General features: G+C 36.7%; 1 protein-coding gene across 2 annotated transcripts in view; it reads left to right on the forward strand.

Annotated features, from left to right (window-relative positions):
• Positions 1–10,755, forward strand: part of gabrb4 (gamma-aminobutyric acid type A receptor subunit beta4) — a 53,486-nt gene extending 42,731 nt beyond the window's left edge. For both annotated transcript variants that reach the window (XM_058759295.1, XM_058759294.1), the window contains 6 exons: positions 667–749; positions 3,125–3,262; positions 7,659–7,811; positions 8,945–9,201; positions 9,860–9,949; positions 10,234–10,755. In XM_058759295.1, the coding sequence (XP_058615278.1) occupies positions 667–749; positions 3,125–3,262; positions 7,659–7,811; positions 8,945–9,201; positions 9,860–9,949; positions 10,234–10,587 (1,075 nt within the window). In that variant the 3' untranslated portion in view covers positions 10,588–10,755. The remainder of the gene's footprint in view (positions 1–666; positions 750–3,124; positions 3,263–7,658; positions 7,812–8,944; positions 9,202–9,859; positions 9,950–10,233) is intronic.
• Positions 10,756–23,265: the final 12,510 nt, after the last annotated feature.

Below are 23,265 nucleotides of genomic sequence, written 5' to 3' on the forward strand. Positions count from 1 at the left end.
TGCATAAAGGAGAGATGAACACATTACTTATCACAAAAAATTCACATTGATATTTAAAATGAGCAAATTTATGACGTGGCATCCATCTGTTAAAAGTACTATATCCATATAAATGCCATGTAATCTAAGGTTAATAGTCAGCCTCTCTTCAGTAGGTGTTGCACAGTGATAAACACAGTAACTGTAGCTATTACTACTTTTGTGTATTTTAACAAAGTTTATATTAACCACAATTATAGTAATTAATAATTTCTTATAAAATGTCTTATATACATTTTAGAATAAGACGAATAACATTGTGCATATATTATTATGCATATATTTATTTTTTAGGGGTTTTTTTTTATTTATTTTTTTAGGACTTTATAATTATATTAAAATATTAACAGGATAACAAGAAGTCTCCTCCATGCTGAAAACAAAAAACGAGAGACTTCAGGCACCATTTTCTTACCAATAATTGCATTTTCTTACTATTTTTTTTTTTCTTAGAATAAGAGAATAGATTCCAAACATTACTCATGACTCAGATACTCACATGGTGCAGTCAAGGCTAAGCTATGATTTCCTAAAGGTTACCAAGGTAACTGAGTCTCTCGTTCTCTCTCTCTCTCTCTCTCTCTCTTTCTATCCATTCCTTGTTTTTCTTCCTGTCCTTTTCCCCAGAATAACCACTACAGCAGCCTGCATGATGGACCTGAGACGGTACCCCCTCGATGAACAGAACTGCACCCTGGAGATTGAGAGTTGTAAGTGAAAGGAAATGTGAATGCACATCACATACTGGCTATGTTTGAGATGTAATACTAGCACACTATATCCGTAGAGAACATAATTTGATGTGTTCTACACAACTGTCTCTGTATATATATATATATATATATTTTTTTTTTCTCTCTTTCTTTATGAGATGAATCATGGCAGCAAAAACCTGAACATAAGTGTGAAAATTGAAATTACAATAAATAGCATTATTAATAAAACATAATTAACTCTTTCCCCGCCAGATTTTTATTTTTTTATTTTTTTTATGTATGCATCTGCTTACATATGCAAGCGCTTGTTTCTGTTTCTTCTTTGACATGTTTTGGTCCAGACTCTTTCAGAAGATGTGTAATAGCACCTCCTACCCAGTGCTGGATAGTAACTGATTACATGTAATCTGGATTATGTAATCAGATTCCAAAAAAAATAAGTACTTGTAATTAGAGTATATTTCATTTTAAAATGCTCGTAATCAGATTACAGTTACTGTTTATGAATTAGATGGTTACATATTATTCACACAATGATTAAAAAAATTAGTTAAAAAATTATTAAAAATGTACCTCTCAAGCAACTAGACAATGAATGAAACAAATAATTATGCAAGTTTCTACAAACTGGAGATGTCTAGCTTTGAAACACTTTGTCGTCATCATATCCAGTGAGCTTCAGTATCTGTTGAGAATGTTTTTGAGGACATAATATGCCAAACTAGGAAATCAGATGCCACGCAATGATGTCAAAGAACAGATTTTTCATTTGAACCGGATCATTCAAAAGAACAAATTTGAATCAGAATCCCCATCACTAGCGTGATAGTCTAATTTTCATCAATCATCTTCACAACCTACACTGCACTCACTACACTGACTCAGGTTCTAACCACATCACCTTGAAGAAACCGTGACCGTGGACAAGAGCAGTTTGAACTCATCCAGCACATCAATTTCACTTTTACTTCTTATCTCTGTCACACTCCACAGTTACCTAATGTAAGCAAACGTAATCATTAAGCCCATTTAGAGCAATCACCCATATCTGCAGTCCTGCCCACTCTGTCTTTGGGTGTCAGGAGTGATAAATGTTCTTGTTGGGGTTTGACACTGAGGGCTCATGGCACAATTGACAGACATAGGTAAGATTGAATGTGTTTGCTGGTTTATCAATGAGGTGCCCTGCTCTATCGATCAGTCAGTCGTACCAGGATGGCGTGCCCTGTCTATCATGGATACATCAGAGGAGCCCAGTCAAATAGCTAGATTTGTGTTTCGAATGATTACACCATGCACTTTGTTTCATGCTTACTGCAGATCAATGGGTCAGATGCTACTGCCTGCTGAGGCATGAGATTTTTTCAGATTTGCTAGTATCAACATTTCCTTACTTTTGGAACACTAATGTTTGCTATTCAAATAACTTAATACTTTAGGATTCACTAACTGCACAGTGAACCATAAGAAAAAGTTTCTTTGTAAATCCTCATAGTCAATGAAGAAAGTATTCATTAATGCATAAATTGTTTGTAAAAACATTCTTATGTAAATTGTTGCATTAGTTGCGTAAACCCGTCATTAAACTTTTCTTATGTCTCATTTGTTACATCAATTTTTCAAAAAAACATTCTCACAAAATTACCTAATTTTGTGCAAATTATTCACAAAATCATTTAAATTGTCTTACTTATTGTGTGTACCATTCATAAAGCCATTATCATGTGAACTGTTTAATTCAGTGCCTAAATTTTGCTCTTAGCAGATAGAAATTTATGTTTGAATTACATAATTTGCGTAAAAATATTTTACAAACAATGTTCTCCATTTTTATGCTTTTCATTGTGTCACACCAAGCTGCAACATTATAGTATATATTAGTGCTTGGAAAAGCAGAGACAGAGAATTATTATTAATATTTATTTGATTTTGTTTTTAATTCAAAATGTTGACAAACACTTCATTTGCATACCTTTTGCCATTTTCTCCTCCTCATTGTGACACAGCTTGTCATACAGAGAGCACATTAAACACTCTAAAATGTGTGATGAAACTGAACACAGCGACCAACTAGATGGCACACAGAAGAACCATTTATTTGTGCAATTAACAGTGCTGATAACGACACATAACGCAGAACAATTTACACCTCATTAAAACACAAATCACATTTTTGTCACTATTGATGAAGGAAATAAACTAATTGGTTCTGTGCCTTCCGGTAGTTTGTGCCATGTAGTTCAATTTTCATTTTAGAAATCATCACTGAAATCTGTTTGCTAGATGTAAAACTGTCATCGTCCAGTGGTATGGTTGTATAAGACACATACATTATTAAACATTTATTGTACTGTCTACGATCTCTGCAGATGGGTACACCACAGATGATATCGTGTTCTTCTGGCAAGGAGGGGACAATGCCGTGACAGGTGTGGACAAACTGGAATTGCCTCAGTTCTCTATTGTGGAGCTACGTCTTGTGTCCAGAGAAGTGAGGTTTACTACAGGTATGGACGATTCACTTGGTCCAAATACTTTGACACTTTCAAAGCAACTTGCATTGCATTCAACGTACACATTTGATCAGTTTGTGTTTTCTGTGTGTGTGTGTGAACTTAACCCATGCCCTTGGCATTGCTCGTGTCATGTTATATTTCAAATCAGGAACAAAAAGATCAGTGATCAGTGTTAGCAGTTTGGGTTTCTGTAGCTTAGCTGATGTTCACACTGAGACTTTTTTTTCTACTAAGTGCTTCCTATGTGAACTTGGAGTTGGAATGCCCGGAAATTTGATCCTGGGATCAGGACCTAGTAACATTCCCAGGATCAATCCCAGAAAATTTGTGTGAACAAAAGCCAGCACAGATGCAGTGTAAAAGTGATGATGTTAGTTCTCATGTGGCTATTTTCCCAAGGGAAGAAGAAGAAGGAGGATTAGGACTGTATACAGACAAAGACTCCAAAAAGAACAATCGCTGTGAACAGGAATGATACAGTGACCAAGAGTTACCAGTACTGACCATGAGCTTAGATGTACTGTACATTATGCAATTGTTTTTAAAAAGACAGACCAAATATTAATGAGCGGGGCTTCTCTGCGAAAACAATAGATGTCACTTTTTTTTATGGGACTGTTTGGAATGTGTATAACTGAAAGCTCAGTGTAAGTGTTGTAGTGATTTTTGCTTTCGCCAACCTAGGGAGGCGAAATGGTGTGATGGCTACTCGCGTCACCAATGACGTTATGATATTTGGATCACGTGTCACTTAAGGTGTGGTTATGAGTACATCACATAAGAAAGATTGGTGGGATCTCTAACTTGTAGAACCTCTTTCTGTATCATCAACACAAGGAAGACACAAGTGTAATAAAATAGAATTTATTAACAAAAAAATAGACAAGAGTAATCAACAACTACTAAACGAATACCATACATGAAATAGGAATAAAGTGCATAAGATGCATAAAATGCAAGTGATTATGTTGGGTGTTGCAATGTCAGAGCTACGTTATCTGGAAAGATAAACTGTTGCTACTCTGAAAGAAATAAGGTAAAGAACCTTATTATGCATCAAACAAATACATGAAAGATTTGCTATAAACTGCAATCGGCTATATAATATCTAATGTAAATTAGAAAAATCATATACTGATAATATACAACAATGCCAAGGTCTCTGGAAGAGGTTTGGATAAGTGATAGTTACGTTCTCTGTGGTCGAGTGAGCAGTCCGGTGGCTTCATCCACTGGAAAGGAGCAGGAATCCGTTTTGACAGCCTTGAACACGAAGCGCTGGAGGATGCTGATCTCCTGGAGCACCAAAGGGTCCTAGAATCTGGAACACGCAGATGTGGCCCTGGAGTAGGTGCAGAAGGTCCTTAGCCTGGAACACGCAAGCCAAGGTACCTTGGAGTGAAGGTTGGCTCGCTGGAGCTTAACCTTGTTACAGTCTGTGTGTCTTCTGCCTCTTTGGGCTAGAGACTCAGAACTTGGTTGATCTGTTAGTGTCTCACCCTTGCAGGCCGGAGACTCAGATCTGGTTGATCCGTTGCTGTCTTCCTGTTAACAGGACTCAGACTCTGAATTGGTTGATCTGTTACTGTCTTCCTGGTAACAGGACTCAGACTCAGATCTGGTTGATCCGTTGCTGTCTTCCTGGTAACAGGACTCAGACTCAGAACTGAAGACTCAGAACAAGGAGTGTAGAAGGGAAGGTACCTTTATCTCTTTTCGATGAGGAGGAGATTGCAATCTGGCGCTTCTCCATTTCCATGCTGTGATTGGCTGTTTCCATCAGAGTGGGGGGACACGGTGTGGCCCACCCTTCTTTCCTCCTGTGGAACTTATTTGCATGATCCAAACACAAAGTTAGAAAAGTGTCACAAAAGTTTTACCAATGCATCATTCATTTACCAAACCACAACCAGAATACCTTTGGCAATGTTACGAACACATTAAGTCCAAACATGATGGAAGAAGAACTGTCATGCATGCATTCATTTGTCCATCAACAGCTGAGTTTGTGTAAGATGTTGCACTACACGTCGCTGTCACTAAGAATACTTATTTCTCTGAATAAGTAGGATGTGTGTGTTGTAGTTTGCATCAGTTTAAGGTTTGAGAACATAGTTATGAATGGATTTGGATGGAACTTTGTGATCTCTCTTTGTTTCACCCACTGCTGCTGCATCCAGAGGTCCTAAGGAATTGTTATGGCAGTCACTGGCCAAAACCTTAGGAATCAGTCTGTTGGTGGGTGAAGGGCAGAAACTGCATTTGACCAATAAGAAGTCCTGTCCTTCCCGGGCTTTTTAACAAAGGTCTTCTTCTTGCCCTCTAAGAGGTGTCTGGCTGTTGTCCTGGCATCTTTATCTGATGGCGTTGGACAGTTTGCTTATGTTAGTCCACCAAGATCCAATCAAAATGTAGCAAACTTTTGTCCACTATTGTGGTCAGAGAGGGGCCCCGCCATAAACTGGGCCCTGGAATGTGCTGTCCACTACAGTGTAAATGAACAAAATCATGCAATCCTAGAACAGGCTTTATTGGATCATACAATATATTTTCCATAAAATACCATCTGGCACAAACATGGATGTCATAGTTTTCTGAAAGGTGTATGTCTGAAAATAATTGAATTATTGCCACACAGCTAAAAATGTAGTTTAGTTAGTAGTTTCAACTACTTTAATGTTGTACTCCACATGGGGTTAACAACATCATTATGGTCTCAGAAAACCGCCTCACTGAAAACAACGCAGTGAATAAAATTTAGGGTGAATCCCATTTCTCTGTCTTACCCCTTTCCCTTCCCCTACCCCTACGTCTTACCCCTAGCCCTTGTCCCTCAAAACCGAGTGGTAAGCGCTAGGGGTGAAAACATACCCCTATGAAATGAGACACCACTTGGTTACGGTTACTTCATCATACACCGTCGCTAGCTGGCTGCTACATCACCAGAGCTGACAAGTGTTGATCACAAACTTTGGATCGTTTTACAAACTTGTTAAAACTGTAGACATGCATGGAGTCCATTCAAGGCTAGTCTGCGGGACTGTTGTGCAAATCAGCAATGTAACGTTAGCGTAGCAAACTAGCGATTTTTTTAAACGTTTCAATTAAGAACATGGTTGCAAATATATATGTACAGGACTGTCTAGAGCACAAAACAAGACTGTCGTAATTTTTAAATAAATTATTTAAGCCGAAAATACTTGAATACTTGATGATCTGGCCGCCATTGTTGCCGGTTGCGCAGTGTGTTCTGGGTACCCCTTGGTTTCAAGTAAGCTCACGAAAATGCTTGGTTTTAAGGGGTATCTACCACTTCCCCTTAGCCCTACCCCTCGATCAAAACGAGAATTGGGATAGCCCTTACTCTCACGTGAATGCGCAAAACTAAGGGGAAGGGGTAAGGGGAAGGGGTAAGGCAGAGAAATAGGATTCACCCTTAGCCTACTATCGCGCTGCACTGCTAAACTTAATGTAGAAAATGTGGCTATCATTTTAAGTGTTCTTGCTTGAATGTACTCTTACTTATTTAATGGGGAGATTCATGGGCATGTGTCCAAACAAGTGAGACTAATAATTAAAAAAAAAATAGTTTTATGCAAGCTTTGATTGTCATCAGGTACTGTTCATATTCAAATGCTATTTAAATTACAGCCTGATCAAGTTATTCCCTTTCCCTTGGATAAAACTGCTTCTAAAAAGCTCCCAATGGAATTTGTTCTATTGCATCCTGATCCAAAAACCTCACTTCAGCCCAAGCGCAGGGAGATTGGAACCAAAGGGAATAAACAAGAATATTCTTTTAGCATTAATAAATAGCCATAGCAATTTGAATAATCAGCACATTGAATGAGTCAATTATTCATACCACACCTAACATTTAGTGGCATCATTTTAAGCAAGCATGTGGAGGCTAATCTTGGAAAGGCTTCTTGAAACATGCTGTTTACAGTTGTCTTAAACCATACACCGGATTTTACACATTAACGGGACATGCTCTTCAGTTACATAATTGTATTTTTTCTCTCTCTCTCTCAAATTCCCTATATTAAAGAGCTAAATTGAAAAAAAAAAAGACACAGCAGGCTTTTGTGACAATTCTCAGAGGGACATAGACGCTGCCTGCTGAGAAGGGGGTTTCAGAAAAATCTGCCATGTTTGCGACTTTCTGCCATGTTTAATTGGAATGGAACTAGTCCCTGGGAAGGAATCCATTGCTTTGGGGAAATTAAATGCTCCATCTGAACAAATGGGAAAATGACTATACGTTGTCAAAGTGCAGACTTTGACAATTGCAAATTGTAGATCTGTTTTTCCTGCGCTTGCTCTTTTGTGTTTCCACTTGCATGTTGACATCTCTCTTTTTTTGGCTTCTGCTGTGTCTCCCCAGGTTCATACCCTCGGCTGTCGTTGAGTTTCCGCATCAAGAGAAACATAGGCTACTTTATCCTGCAGACTTACATGCCCTCCATCCTGATCACAATCTTGTCCTGGGTCTCCTTCTGGATTAACTACGATGCCTCTGCTGCTCGTGTGGCCCTGGGTAACCTTTAACATTTTGTTCAACAGGAAGTGTTTTTTTTCCCCCTGTATAAAACCATATCAATCATTTTGAATATCCAAATATTCTTATTTTCTATACTTTTTGTCGACCTTGATTAAAGTACTTACAGCCCTTTCAAATGACCTGCATGATTGTTCCCCAATGCAATAAACTTGATGCTCAAAAGTTAAAAAAGTTAAACTCCGTTTGCCACTGATTTCACTGGAAGATTGGCATTAAGTATAATTATGCGGGCGATGCAGGTACAAAATTAAAATAAGACTAATCCAATGTTTATGTAGATCAAGTATGTCTAAAATAGCTTGAGAAAACTGTCCTTAGCATTTCTATTCATCTCAGTGATAATTGCTTAGCTGACAAAGAACCTTTTTTTCACAAGTACAGGGCTATGCAAACCGGCCCAAAGCATTCTAGGACATAAAGCTTTGTGAAACTATGTCTGTTTTTTTCTGCAGTATATCGCCAGAATGCTGCTCTTTTTTAGCATTGAAATTGTTACATCTTTAGTTTATTTAAAAAACAAAAAAGGGTCCCACTTTCTATTAGGTGGCCTTAACTACTATGGATTTACATTTAAATTCATTTAAATTGATACAGTGCACTTATTGTGTACCTACATGTTTTTACACTGTATCTATATTTAAAAAATGTCTGCATGCTATTTGATTTTGTGATTAATTTCTGTAATTACATTTATATTTACACTGTAAGGGACCCATCCCTTACAACTTAACCAACCATCAAACCTACCCATACCACCAAACCTGCCCCTAACCTTACCCCTATCCCACCTTAATAGCAGAAAAAGTGTTTTGAGCAATTCAATATGAACACAATAAGTACATTGTACTTATTTTTGATGTAAGTACATAGTAGTTAAGGCCACCTAATATAAAGTGGAACCCAAACAAGAGTTCTGTTATGTCAGGCTTAAAAGTTGGTCACTAAAATAATTATTACTATAAGACTACCAAATAGTGACACTAGAGTCAATTTTTTATTTTTTTTTGGGGGGGGTATGTCTTACTGCACCTTGGGCATGAAGTAGGGACATGACATCCCTGTTAAGTTACGTGAATGTGACATGGTTCATTCAAATGTATTTCTTGCAGGTGTAACTACGGTGCTCACTATGACAACCATCAACACCCACCTGAGGGAGACCCTCCCAAAGATCCCCTATGTGAAAGCCATCGATGTCTACCTCATGGGCTGCTTCGTCTTTGTTTTCCTGGCCCTGCTCGAATATGCCTTCGTAAACTATGTGTTCTTTGGAAGGGGACCCCAGCAGCAGAAAAAGATCAACGAAAGGCTAAACAAAGCCAACAACGAGCGTCCCCGCTATGAGGAGAAGCGTCTGAGGGAACAGGTACGCAAGGTTTCTTGTAAACCATGTATAACGGTTGCAGAGTTCATTTTTGTGCTAATTAAAAGCTAATTTAAATGAATTTAATAAGCTTTGACAATGTTCATGCATGTCTAAATGAATCCGTATGCACTTAGTTTGTAAGCAGAACAACTTCACTCATCAAAATAACTATCGCCTGAATGAATCGCTTCACATCACCGCTAAAAACTAACATTCAATAGCCCATTAACCATCACTTTACTTAATCAGTGACGTATTTCATTTGATTGAAGCGGCATTTCATTATTAAGAGAGGTTCCTCTCACTCGGAAAGTTACAAATTACATTGTCATTACGTTATCAGATTCTAGTCTGCTTTATAGCTGCAGGCTTCTTTTTCAATCCAAGTATCGTAGAGATAGACCGATTCATTTTTCCCTTCTCAAAATATGTCAGCCATTTTCATACTTACAACAACTGTGTGGACTAAGCTCAGCGACTAAACCAGAGTAATGAGAGTTTGACTGAATTAAAGCATTTGTGTCTGTGTCTTTTATGCAAGTTCTTTCTTATTCATGCTCATATTTATGCACTTTTGTATTCTTCGAAAATTGTTGCTTGGTTGTCAGTTTATATGGGCGTTTTAATGTTCTCTTCATTTTTTCTTTCACATCGCCAGGACTCCATTTCAGCGCCGTTTCAAAGCAACACCCTCAGGTCATATACACAGCGAAGAAATCTGTATCTCGAGGAACAAAGAAAAGTCGGGGTACATGCATTTAGTAATCATATCAATTGAAACAATAGACTCAGAAGTTGATGAAATATTGTCATTAATTACTGTGTGTGTGTGTGTGTGTGTTTGTGTGTCAGCCATCACATTTTGAATGATTCTTGTAAATTTTTCTCTTCCCAAGTAAAGTTTGTTGTAATTGTAACATCACATCATCATTGCATCCGCATGAAAGGTTGAACGCTGTTTGAGACAGTTTAGGACCGTCCCTTTCCTGTGGCCGCTCATGTCCAGCCTTCTCTGTCTTTCATTGTCTCAAGGTGGACGCTTACGGAAACATTCTTCTCACCACTTTGGAGATGAACAATGAGGTGATGCCGTCTGATGTTGGCAGCAGCGTCAGTGACTCACGGAACTCTGTCATGTCCTTTGACAGCTCCGGAGTGCAGTTCCGCAAGCCCATGGCTTCGCGGGACGGGTTCAGCCACCATTCGTTGGACCGCAGCGCCATGCGCAGTCGCGCCAACTGCAGGCTAAGAAGGCGCTCGTCCAAGCTGAAGCTCAAAATCCCCAACTTGGCGGATGTTAGCACCATTGACAAGTGGTCCCGGGTCATTTTTCCTATTACTTTTGGATTCTTCAACCTTATCTATTGGTTGTATTACGTGAATTGATATGCGTTCCCCTAGGAAACATGGGCCATATTTTGAGAGCACATTGAATTGGCTTTGATACAATTGGAAAATATGTGTACACATATATGAAAAGTTGATACATATGTATATGCATATTTCTATATATTATATTTCTATATACACATGCGTGTGTAAAATCTAAAGGACTTTTCTGGTGTAAAAAAAAACAACAACAAAAAAAGAGAAACGTATTATATAGAATGACTTGAATGTTTAAGAATAATACAAAAGAAACATTTCAAGTATTTGAATTCTTTTCCTTCTGAAACAAACGACGAGTAACATACATTAGTCCCCTGTTCCAGGGTATGGAACTAAAGACTGCATGATATTTTTGCTAAAAGAAAAGATCGCAAGAGAAAAAGAACGTCTCATCGGCTTTTTATTGATACTGTAATCAACCTCTCCCAACCGCAGCTCATGAAATCAGAAGTGGCTTGTGCATTTCGGGGCATCGGCCAAGCAGGCCCCCAGACCCGATCCACTGCTTTCCCCATCCCCATGGAAGAGACTGACGGAAATGTCCGTTTCTACACTGTACAGCAGCCTCTTTTGGAATTATGTGTCATTCCTTGATTTTGCAAATGACAAGCGTTCTCTTTATCGGACCTCTCAGCTCTGGTCAATGGTTTACACTGGACGGCCATCTTGAGTTTTAACCAATGCATCCTTCCCAGAGTCAGTATGTTTCATTTTCTCTCTTCTCTTTTTTGCAGATTCTCCTTTCTTTCAGTTTTGGGCTAAGGGTTTAATCCTAATTTTTGGAGGGCATCACCTAAACATGTTCTAGAGGTAGTTCATTAATAGATATTAAGCCACTGGTATGCTTCATTGATTGGGAATTTAAGAAAACGAAGAAAAAACAAAAAAGAGTACATTCATTCATTCAGTAGCCTTATTGACATGGTCAGGTAGTATTGTTGTTCTTTCTTTACTCTTGTACCTAGTGCATTCCATCTGTTCTATTGATACAGTATTCATGAACATCTTGTAGAGCTTTGTGTTGTTTGGAATGGAGGGAAACCCTTAGTGAGCTGTAACGTTTCTTTAGAACTTGGATTTGAAGTTAGTCCAACTATGTGAAAATGTACAAAATAAGGAAAGAAAAGATTATTGTGTATTCAACAGGGGATGTGACCATGTTTTTATCTGTTTCATGTTTAAGTCAACCACTCGAACCATAGTGTGACCTGATATTGTATATATTCAGACATTGTAGTGATCCATCCTGAGAATGATATACGCTGATGTTTTTAGTTTCTCTAAAATGTGCCTGTCTGAAACCTGAAGGATGTGTCCTCAGTTCATCAATCAGTGAAAGAGGGCCGAATGACCCTTGATCTTTGACCTTTCACTTTAAGCACTGCAGACCCACCCACAGCTCTGACGTTTTGCATCTTGGGATTGAATCTCAAAGATGAATGACATCAGCATAATCAGGAGAAAAAAAAAAAAGCTTCTGAGTCTTTTCGGGGCAAAATGACATGTACGATAAAAGCCATGAACTGAAGTGACAACCAAAAAGGCCTATAATCCATTTCTCTTTTTACCATTTACCTCTGACTCACCCACCACCATTTATTTTGGGCTTCGCATCATTATGATTTATCTCAGCTTCACTGACATTGAGGTCACCAGATCTGTCTCTATCTCCAGGTGACCGCTCAGTTTCATATATCAGTTCATCTACCATCCACGTTCATTCAAAGCTCATTTCTGGTAGTGTCTAGATGTCTCACTGCTCAGAGTAGTTCGGTTGAGGAGAAGCATCCCAACAAATGCTTTTCACAGCAATGTTGGATCAGTTCTTGAAGATGTGGATGAGAACTGAATTGCTGAATAACTGAGCAAGGGGACATGTAAAAGCGAAGAGGGTCCGGTGGTGGTTTGAGAACACGAGAGCCCTGGATTTGCTTGGGTTCCCTGAGGAGGATCTTCTGAGCAGGCCTCAGACCTCAGAGCTCAGCAGAGTCCCTTGGCTCTTGACCCCCACGCCAGACCTCTCAACACTCGGGAAAGTGTGGACCAGCCACCAGATCACCAACAGATCATTCATTCCATGGAGAAACAAAGGAATGAGGGAAATCCGAAGATATAGGAGGCTGTACCTTAAGGTACTTGCAAGGTCCTACGTTACTTGTCAGCAGATGACCGTAGAAGCACGTTCAAAGGATTTCCACTTATTGTGTTATTATATTTGTTATTGTGAGCACGACCATAACACCTGTGCAAGGGAGCCAGTACTCTCAAGTGCAAAGCAAGACATGCACATTTGCATGCACAGTGTAGCAATTAAGTTAAGCGCAAATCTGCACTAAAAGAGGATGGAGGTCAGAGTGCTTTTCTTGAGAAACCCTAACTATTATGAGTGTTATGGGGGTGCCTTGGCCAGTTACAACTCCCTGTAGGCATCCAAGATGCTGCAATGCTTTGCCAATGAAGGTTCAAAGGCAGAGTAGTTAGGTATACACATTTAATCTTTAGCGTTTAGATGTGCATTTACAATGTAGATCAGACCTTTTAAGCTACAATATCGGTCCACCTCTACTAGTGAAGTGTTGTAGACAAGTATAGTGATAAGTTGAAAATGCCAACTGCACCATTAGCCAAATTTTCTCTTAATGTATTCAAGGGAACTGGACCAGGTTTTTTTTTTTTTCTTTCTTTCTTTTTCTTTTTGAGACTGGAAAACAGAGTTTGCTTTGCCTTTGACAAATTGTAAAATGTGGAAAAGTGGCATGACGTCTAGGTGGCATATATATTTAAGTTCATTATCATTTGAGCGCCAGCCACTATTAACTGATAAGACTGCACAATTAAAAGGATGTTGATATATTTTTGTATCAGATATTACTGCTCTACGTTATCAATCAGTGTTAATAGGTGCTCTAATTGTTTCCATAGAGTGACTAACAATAGAGAAAAAAAGTGCATACAGTATCATAACCTGTGGTTCGGTATATTATCCATGAGAATAATTAGAAATTATTAGTAAGTAGTTCGTACAAGAGGTTTCATAACTATATATATATATATATATATATATATATATATATATATATATATAAGTTAGCGCCCATTTACTACATAGCTTCATTACCTTCTAGTAGACTTGCTGGCACTATGCAGTCTTTCTCGCTAATGCTCAGTTTAACATTCCACAGGGTAATCTGAAAAATTATTGGTCCATGCGTCCTGACCAATCACGATAGGCAAGGGTTGAATTTTTCGATAGGGTGGGGATTAGTGTAATGCTAATACAGCCATACTGTGCCACTGAGACATGTTGGATGTTGAATTCCTTCAAATGGATATTGTGTTGATCATCAACATGTTCTTGTAGCACCAGCACTCTGTTTATTCACAGTGAGCTTACACCTAGAACAGATTTTTGGTAAGATTCTGGTTTGTGGGCATTTGTCCCTGCAAGATTTGCCTTAACGAGATCACTAAGCATTTTTCATGAAATATTTCTGAGCAATACAATGCAAATACAACAAAGTTCATGAGAGGGTGATTCTCTTTCAACTCAATTCAAGCCTTAAACATGGTTATAGAGTGTTATAATTTGATCATTGGACATTTGGGGTACAATTAAGTTCTAGAACCTAGAAAATATAGTGATAAATTAGTTCCCTCAAATGTCTCAACCAGGTACTCTGGCTATGTTTCCACTGCATAACCTCAGAACCTCAAAATGTAGAACTAAATATTTACAGGTTTAGAATTCTGATGTCTCACTTTTATAATTGCACCTCTATCTTACAATTATGACTTTATTTCTGTTATCTATGCCTTTTTATCTCACGTTACTCACAATTTCTTGTAATTGTGACTCTAACCTCACAATTTCCACAATTGTGTTCCACAATTATATCTTGTAACTGGGCGAACTCCTAACTGCAATTTTATTTCTCATAATTGCATCTTTATATTGCACTGAAAAAAAAAAGTTATTTTAGCATTTTAGCCAGGTTATTTGGTTCTGAGTTTTGTAAGTGGAAACATGGATAGAGTAATTGTAGAGTAATTGTAGAGTAATTCACACCAGAAAGTATGGTATGACTAACCTATAAGAAAAAAAAATTGGATAGATTACAGATTACATGGCAAGTAGTAGTACAAAATTTTTCCCAGAACATGGAGGGTTTACACAAAGCCCCAATGCTATTTTTTTTTTTTATAGTCGGCCTGTTTGACCTGTTTGCTAAGTCTGCAACCTGCTGCAGAATGAAGACATTGATAGATAGCTCTATCGAATATCTACAATGGCACAAGTTGCTGTTTTAGAAATAGCTATCAGGTTAATCATACAATCTCACATATGTTTCACAATCTGAGGGAGTTGGTGCATGCAACAAACCATACTAGCATTTTAGCTTTTTTTATTTTTTGAAAGTTTAGTTTCACCATAGTGTTAGGATAGATAAATTGTCGTTAAGACCAATTTGCCAGTTTACAAGGGTCATTTGGCCAAAATACTCAGATAAATGTAGCAGCACTGAGTTGAAAGGGTGATAGTAGTTGACTCATGGCAGTCCATGTTAAATTAGCTTTTTTATTATTAAAATCATTTAAGTTTTGTAATCTTAATTTCAAAATCACAAAGTCTACATTATTACTTAATCTGCATGATTAGCTATTTTGTATACAAACAACTTGTCTTTTGTTTTGTATTTGATTTTTTTAATGAAATTAATCAATTTTGAAGGTCGGTGGCTCTGTTATCAGTCTATCGCAGAATGTGTCAGATGTGTGGGTTTTAAATTGTGATAGAAATTGCTGCTAATTACCACTTTTAGATAGTGATGCACAAGACAGCGTTCAGTTTTGACCACTTTAATATACATGTGTCATTTCTAGCATTTGGCCATTCTTTGCTACCTTAAAAACTGTGTTTGAAAAGAAATGGGTCCTTCGTGTCTATATTCGTAACAACTAATCTTGCACACTCTCTGAAGAATAGTGGCTCAGGCATAGATACACTGTTGCAAGTTGCAAAAATGGCAGACTCCATCTATTGAGATGGATGTTATTTAGATAATAACAGGACGAGAATAGCATTTAGAATAGCATTGTGTCAAGGTAGCATACTCTTGAGCACCGATGGGATTGTTGGCCTTTTTTGGAAAATGTGACTTATCGTAATATTAAAGTATGATTTCTTCTGTGTAATTTGCTATCTGGTTAGGGGATAGGGGACACATTTTCCTTTCGCCTTGCACTTTGCTTTAGTTCTAGAAGAATATATTGTTTGTTAATGTTCTTTGTCCTTTTTTAAAACAGCTTTGCACAACTTGCGGCGGGGGGAGGGTTTGGCAGAACTCAATGAGGCTAATGTGTTCTGATGACAACGAAGGACATAATTATCTACGCACTTCACACAAATCACCCCATATGCTCACTTCCACATTTTCATACCATTAACATAACTCGACAAATCATCGAATAGCTTTTACTCGAGTACATTGTTTTTGTCTTTTGCAACATCCACCCATGAAGCAGGAGAAAAGGAAGTACAAAAACTGTTGAACTGATTTTAATGTGAATTTTCTTGCCTCTTGTGTATATGTGTAATTACATGTGAATTGTATTGTAAATATGATATCTTTCACTTATATTTCTTAATGCATGAACAAAACAGGGCAGTTGGTAATAACAGCTAGCCTCAATGCTACTGGCATGGACAGCTTTTACAGCACCGGCATAACTTCTGCAAACGAAACCTATCTCTGAAAAAAAAGAAAAAGAAAAGGAGAAAAACTCACAAAAAGATACCGGTTTTGTTTTGCATGTCTCTTTTCGGAAAGGTTTATTTTCATAATTTCTTTTCTATCCTAAAACTGGCCATTCATATCACCCTCACGTACAAAGAAAGAAAGAAAGCTTTTTGCTTCTTCCTGTGCACAGAGATCGAACCAAACACTGTAAATCTTAAATTAAAAATAGAAAACAAAAAAGAAAAGTACTATATCAGAAAAGGAAAGTTATGGAGAAAATGATTCATGGAATCATCACTTTAAAAAAAAAAAAATATGCGAAGATATGCACATTTTCATTCTCTCTTGCTTTTTTGTAGGCTATATCACATACAGTTGAGAGTAGATAGACGCACCTATTAAGCCATTAGTTCAAAGTAGACTAGACCTGCATACATCTCGTTGAGAAAAACAGCAAGTTAAAGTTTCATGCCATGAGAATGCATGACTGGCAGAGCAAATTCTCAGAGTTTGTTGAAATGTATGGGCCAGTGACTTTGCTGTGCTGATATATATATATTTTTTTTCCCCTTTGCGCCAGGATAGCGTTACTGATAGTGAATTATAACACATAAACACAGCATACACAAGCGAAGTACTAACCTAAAGAGAAAATCCTCAAAAAAAAATTATAATAATAATATAAATTTCAAATTGGCAAATATCTAGGGCAACCACTTCATACCTAATTTGATAATTCAATTGCTATTCAGTACTGTTTTGTTTCATTTCTAGTTGCCTGTATTTGTTGTATTCTTTAAATGAATTGTTAATTCTTATTGTTGATGTTTTCTCATAGAAAGGAAATATATTTCTACTTTACATCCTGCCCTGAAAGTAAAATGCATTCTGTTTTTGTGTTGTACTGGTTTTGTTCTCATTAAGCTCTTGGTTTGATTATGTTGAACTATTGAGGTGTGATGATTTTTGATGATCCATTTGGGGGTATGATTTGTCTTCATGAAATCAACATTTGTAAAGTATAAGGTTGTATTATCTTTTCTTTTTTTCTTTACTTTTTCTTTTTTTCTTTCTTTTATTTTTGTCAGTGCCAATTAATGTAATGGTGTCGGTCAGCTTTTCTAGGTGTTTGAGCAAAATGTGTTTTTTACTAATACAAGATGTTACAGTATGTGGTACAAAAAAAGGGTTATAAGTAACCAACTGACTTTTTACAAATAAAGGCTTATACAGTAAAGAACAACAATGCAGAAGTCTTTTAATTTGCCATTTGTGGACTAATGTTTGCATTTCTTTTCTTCTATCTATTGGTTTTAACTAATTAGTCCCCAAATGGTAAATCATGTATGTTTTCAGAACATGATGTAAGGAGAGGCGTTCAAAGTGCTGCAGGTCTTCACACTGTCATTTTATTTTCTTTAAGATTTTAAAGGGCTGTAGAGAAAAAAAAGAAAGAAAAAGATATATATATATATATAGGGCAAACTGAGATTGCAAACAGACGCAAGTGAAGACCATAACAATGCTTTGTATAATCAGTTTGAATTTGATTATAATAATGACACATTACTAAAGATACACCTCCCGCCCAACCCTTGGTCCTGAATAAAGTACCATCAGAATCCCTGCCGGAAGAGTGTAATCTTTGCCCCATAACAACATTAGTCTGGATGCTCATATTTGGCAAGATTCTGCAAGAGAATCAGAAGAAAAGACATGTATATTAGGACTCCCATATGCCGTAAAAACAGTAGTCTAACTTGCATTGATGAGAAACTGAAACACCTGCATCACTTTAAAGAAACTTTTTTAGGAGACAAAAACAAATTAAAAAGTCTAAACACAGGAAGTACCCAGCTGCAATGCAGTGAACAGTAAAGATAGTCTTCTTTAATTTCACTTGTTCATAGTCTGTTAGATTTGTTAAATTTATAATTCCTAATTGCTCTTTGCTATTTTGGTCCCATTTCGTGGATTCCTGGAACTTTCCATGAATAGGGTACTAATATGTGTCTTGTTATATATTTAAAAGCATTAGACACACCAATTCCGTGTTTCCAATTCCATCAAACACAATTTTTGGTTCTGGCCAGTCCAACTTTAAAAGTATTGATTTTCTTGATGGCATACAACAATTAAATTCATACAACAATTTCATAAATTGGACTTAATTGGAATTAAAAAAAAAAAAAAAAGAGAGATTATGGTAACTTTATATTAAGGTGTCCTTGTTACACGTTACATATACTTACTATTGTAATAGCACTTAATTATGCATAATTACATGCAAGTAACCCTAAACCCTAATCCTAACCCTAACCATATACTGTAGTAAGTACATGTAGTTAATTATTATTACTCAGTACTTAAATGTTAAATTACACTGTAACAAGTGAACCCCAAAATAAAGTGTAACTGATAATATTAATGACCAAAATCAATGTTTAGCACATAGCAAAACTGTATTACTGCATAATTCACTATCATTACAAAAATATAACTTTGTGGCCTTAACCCTTTACTGCATGCATTTTGATGGTACATGATACAAAATGATTCCACATCATTTATTTGGTTTATTTGGTAACATTTTATTGATAAAGCATTTTTTGACCACCCCTCACCCCCCGATCCCAAAATATTTTTTCGTTGCCTCGGGGCAACGTTGTGCAACAATGGTACAGACTTACAGAGAAAATTCTCCATTCACATATCATAAGACAATGTTCAGAGAGCAATTCAAAATCACAAATCTATCAAAAAATGTCAAGAAATCATTAAATGAAAAGGGAAAAACACTTAAAACACATTGATATATTGCATTTGATACAGACGTAGGTTTGTGTCGTGGTGCGAGGCTGGGAAACTCTGGTCCTGGAGGGCCACTGTCCTGCAGAGTTTAGCTCCAACCCTAATTAAACACACCTGCCTGTAGCTTTCTAGTGATCTTAAAATACATTCATTAGCTTGTTCTGATGTGTTTGATTAGGGTTGGAGCTAACTCTGCAGAACAGTGGCCCTCCAGGACCGAGTGTGTCGTGTCATATCATGTACTTCATGGAATGAGATTTTACTCCGTGTTGAACTTCAAGACGCACTTCTTCTCTGCTGTGAAACAGAGGTGCACATTACACTTTTTGCACATAACTTTGGGTGTTCCTTTGCACCCAGGAACCTTGCATCTTCCCTTTTTGTCACACATAATGGGAAATCCTGGTTAGGGATGGGAGCTGTGGACCCCTGCTTCCTTACCTCTTATTGCACAACGTTGGCCTGAGGCAACAAAAAGAAAAACTGAATTTCTGAACATGCAAAATAAAATAAAAAATCATAAAACCTGACAAAAGTCTTATCTACACCTTCATACACACACACACACACACACTTATTTTTTTATGTACAGATCATGTCATTTTAAATAAGATTACTAAAGCAAATAATATTGCCTTCTTCTCACACCATGTGCTCCTGTGACCATGTGTCAGAACAGGACGTCCCACCTTCAAATGGTGCTTGACAGTGACTCCCAGTGAATTTGAATGTAAGTACATAGTAGATAAGGCCACCTGATATAAAGTAGGACCAAAATGATTACTTTGACTGCATTCATCAAGCACAACATTTAAACCCTATAAAACTTGTAGTTTTGGTAACAGTGTTTTAAAAAAACATTAATAATTTGCAAATCTCATATAAAATGAATAAGAAAAAATCACAACATGTAATATTTAGTTTCACATCTTGCAACCCTGCTTTCTGAAGGTTTAGCACCTCCTTTTTGCTGTCCTTGTTTGTTGTGAGTTTAAGGCCCTATTATGTATCCTGTTCAAGGAAAGTGATAGTTAACATTTCTAATTAATCTCTGAAATGGTACACATGTTCCAGTATTATTTCACCTTAAAGACACTAACTACATGCAGAGGTTTGGAATCCCACAGGACATTTGCCATTCTGTCCCTGAGCAGAACATGGTTTCACCCCATCTTGTGTACTCTTATCGCAGTTTGTGTACATGACCGACGTGCAAAGCAAAATGCTTTCCCAAAAGAACGCAGTAGGAAAGACAACAAAGACAGAGTCAAGAAATGAAAATGTACATATAGAAGTACTTTTTCTCGAAACTTTGTTCCTTAAAGTAGCTTTCTTCTTTTTATGCCCATGTAGTTAACCAGAGGCACAATGAAGGGGATGTAAGACAGAGAAAAGAAAGATCCAATATAGAATCTTGAGGGAAATACGGAGTTGTTGTTTTTGTGCTCCATCTTGCCTCAGTAAACTTTGAAAATGTTCCCAGTGGAGAAGATGCACTTACGGGGCTAGGAGTACAGAGATATGTTGGGAAGATGGAAGCAGAGCACTGAACTAGATCAGCGAAATGTGCCGGCCATTTCCTTGTTCCATTGTCAGCACTCCATAAAAAAGAAACATCAAATATTGAGAGGGTGCATTAACATGGGCCAGAAATTGATGGCTGCTCGGGTGAGGGGTAAAAAAAAAGAGATGAAAACAGTTGAAGAGGTGGAAGATGCCATCTTGACTCGACTCTACTGGTTTCTGTGAGCTGTGGACAATTTTCTCCATCTTCAAAAGTGGAAGTCTGTCAGGTTTGGTACAATATGAGAAAACAAGAAGACGTATTGGTGAATTATTTGTTTTAAGTGGTTATGTTAATATGGATGGATGACTGATAAATATGTGTTAATCAAATTCGTTAATGCATTAATGCACCACACGCAACACCAAATGTTACTGCAAAAATTGCAATAGTTTTCAAAGACACATTTCCCAAAACAGTCCTTGGTCTTCCACTTGTCTGACAAACATAGAAGTCTTATGAATCAACATTCAGTTCTTTCTTATAACCATTGCTAGCTATATGCTACATCTACCATCTAAGAAAAGTCTGTAAAATAGGGCCCGAGGTACTGTAATATAAAGGAATTTTCTGTATTGATTTTCCACAGGTGTTTTAGACATATTTTGAATTAAGCTTTGTTGCTTTGTTGTGTTTTAGGGTTCAAAGAAATGTCCATACACTTAGCGGATGATGTCCTAGAAGAAAATTACTAAAACCTTTTTTGTTTCTATGAATTTATTTCTTACAGTGAGGAATTTTTATATCCAGTCAGATGTCTGGTAAACAGTTCTTTGGTGTCCTTTGAAGTTATGAATAGATTGGGAAAGTCACTTGGGGGAATAAAATGCCTCGCTTGAGGCCAGAAAGCTTCCATAATACTTTTATTTATAGATGTGGAGCATGTGATGCAAATATTACAGTGAAACTTAATACCAGCAGAGGAATCCCTGTTGATAACTGCACTCAATATTTATATGGGTAGTCTCTTATGTAAGATGCAAATCAAATTAGTGACCCACACATGCTCTTGTGACCACACTGACAAATGACTTTGGAGCCATAAAATTATGGATTTGTATCTGTGAGAAACAATGTTGTCTCTAATGTTTAGTGTTTACACAATCGGGCCTAAAGGTTACTATATACTGTATGCTTAAAATATCTTATGATTTATAATATAATATCTTATAATATCTAATGTATTATAGTAGTATTTTTCAGATTACAGCTGGACGATGGTATAGTTTACATTTTGCAACAATGTAAGCAATCAAGCAGTTGAGATAGTCTGTATACTATACATACTACTACTATACTATGTACTATATATATGTATACTATACTATACATACAGTCTGTGTACCACTGTACATCCTATATGTGGGTATACTATATATGCATTAGGGCTGTTTCACGACATGATTATAGTTGCCAAAGGAATTCATGATAATAAAACATTGCCATGGTCATCTGTTTCATGGAAAATTCAAAGCACTCTCAGCTCCACTCACTTTTTAGTGGACATTTACAAGAATCATTTTGCCAAAATGCTGCTACAGTCTCATTTTTCAGTGTCTTTTCTTAAGGTGTTACTCAAGTGTGTGTGTGTTTTTTTTAAAATTTAGTTTAGATATTTTGAAGTTTGGATGTTTTTGGTTAAAACATTTTTTTTATTGATCGCATCCAAAATAAAAGTTTTTGTTAATATAATATATGAGTGTGAACTGTGTATATTTATTATGTATATATAAATACAAACACATGCATGCATATATTTAAGAAAAACATGTTATGTTTATATATTAAATATATTTATATGTAATTTAATAATATAAATGTATATACATGTAAATATTTTTAATATATATACTGTATGTGTGTGTATTTATATATACATAATAAATAAACACAGTACACACACATATATTAAATTAACAATAACTTTTATTTTGAATGCACTAAAAAAATACTTGAGTAAGACATTAAGAAAAGACTAAAAATAATTATTTTGTGACTCATGGGCATGGCTGGTTCAAAAGTCAACAGTAATGTCAATGTCTAATTTTCTGTTTTTTTTCTGAGTAAATATTGCATAATAAATGGTGTTTAGCATTTTAGCTTTTTTTCTCACTTGGTTTTAAATTATGTTTCATTGTTGTATTCTGCATGTACATGCTACATCAGCCATTGGGCATCTGTTGTATAGATATCTGTATTGGTAGTTTTGAAAAATCCATATCCACCAAGCACTAGAGATGATAGGCAATTCATGCATAAGCATAGGGTACTGTTAGCAATCAAAGGACTGATTTATCACTGTCATTTATCACTATGGTGCTGACCTAACATAATGCAGTGTATGTTAACATAATATTGTGGCTTTGCAATTTTGAATTAATTTAATGATGGATGCACAAAATACAAAAGAGAGGATGGTATGACTGAAAATTACATGCCTTTAAGGTTGTCCCACATATCTCCAATGCACACATTACACGCATGCATAAATGCACATACACACTCCCATGTGCACACGCAAAGTGTAGCTCTGTTCAGTCAGGGATGAATAGATGAGGAATG

The sequence above is a fragment of the Onychostoma macrolepis genome, chromosome 21 (assembly GCF_012432095.1).
Source record: "Onychostoma macrolepis isolate SWU-2019 chromosome 21, ASM1243209v1, whole genome shotgun sequence".
Lineage (NCBI taxonomy): Eukaryota > Metazoa > Chordata > Actinopteri > Cypriniformes > Cyprinidae > Onychostoma > Onychostoma macrolepis.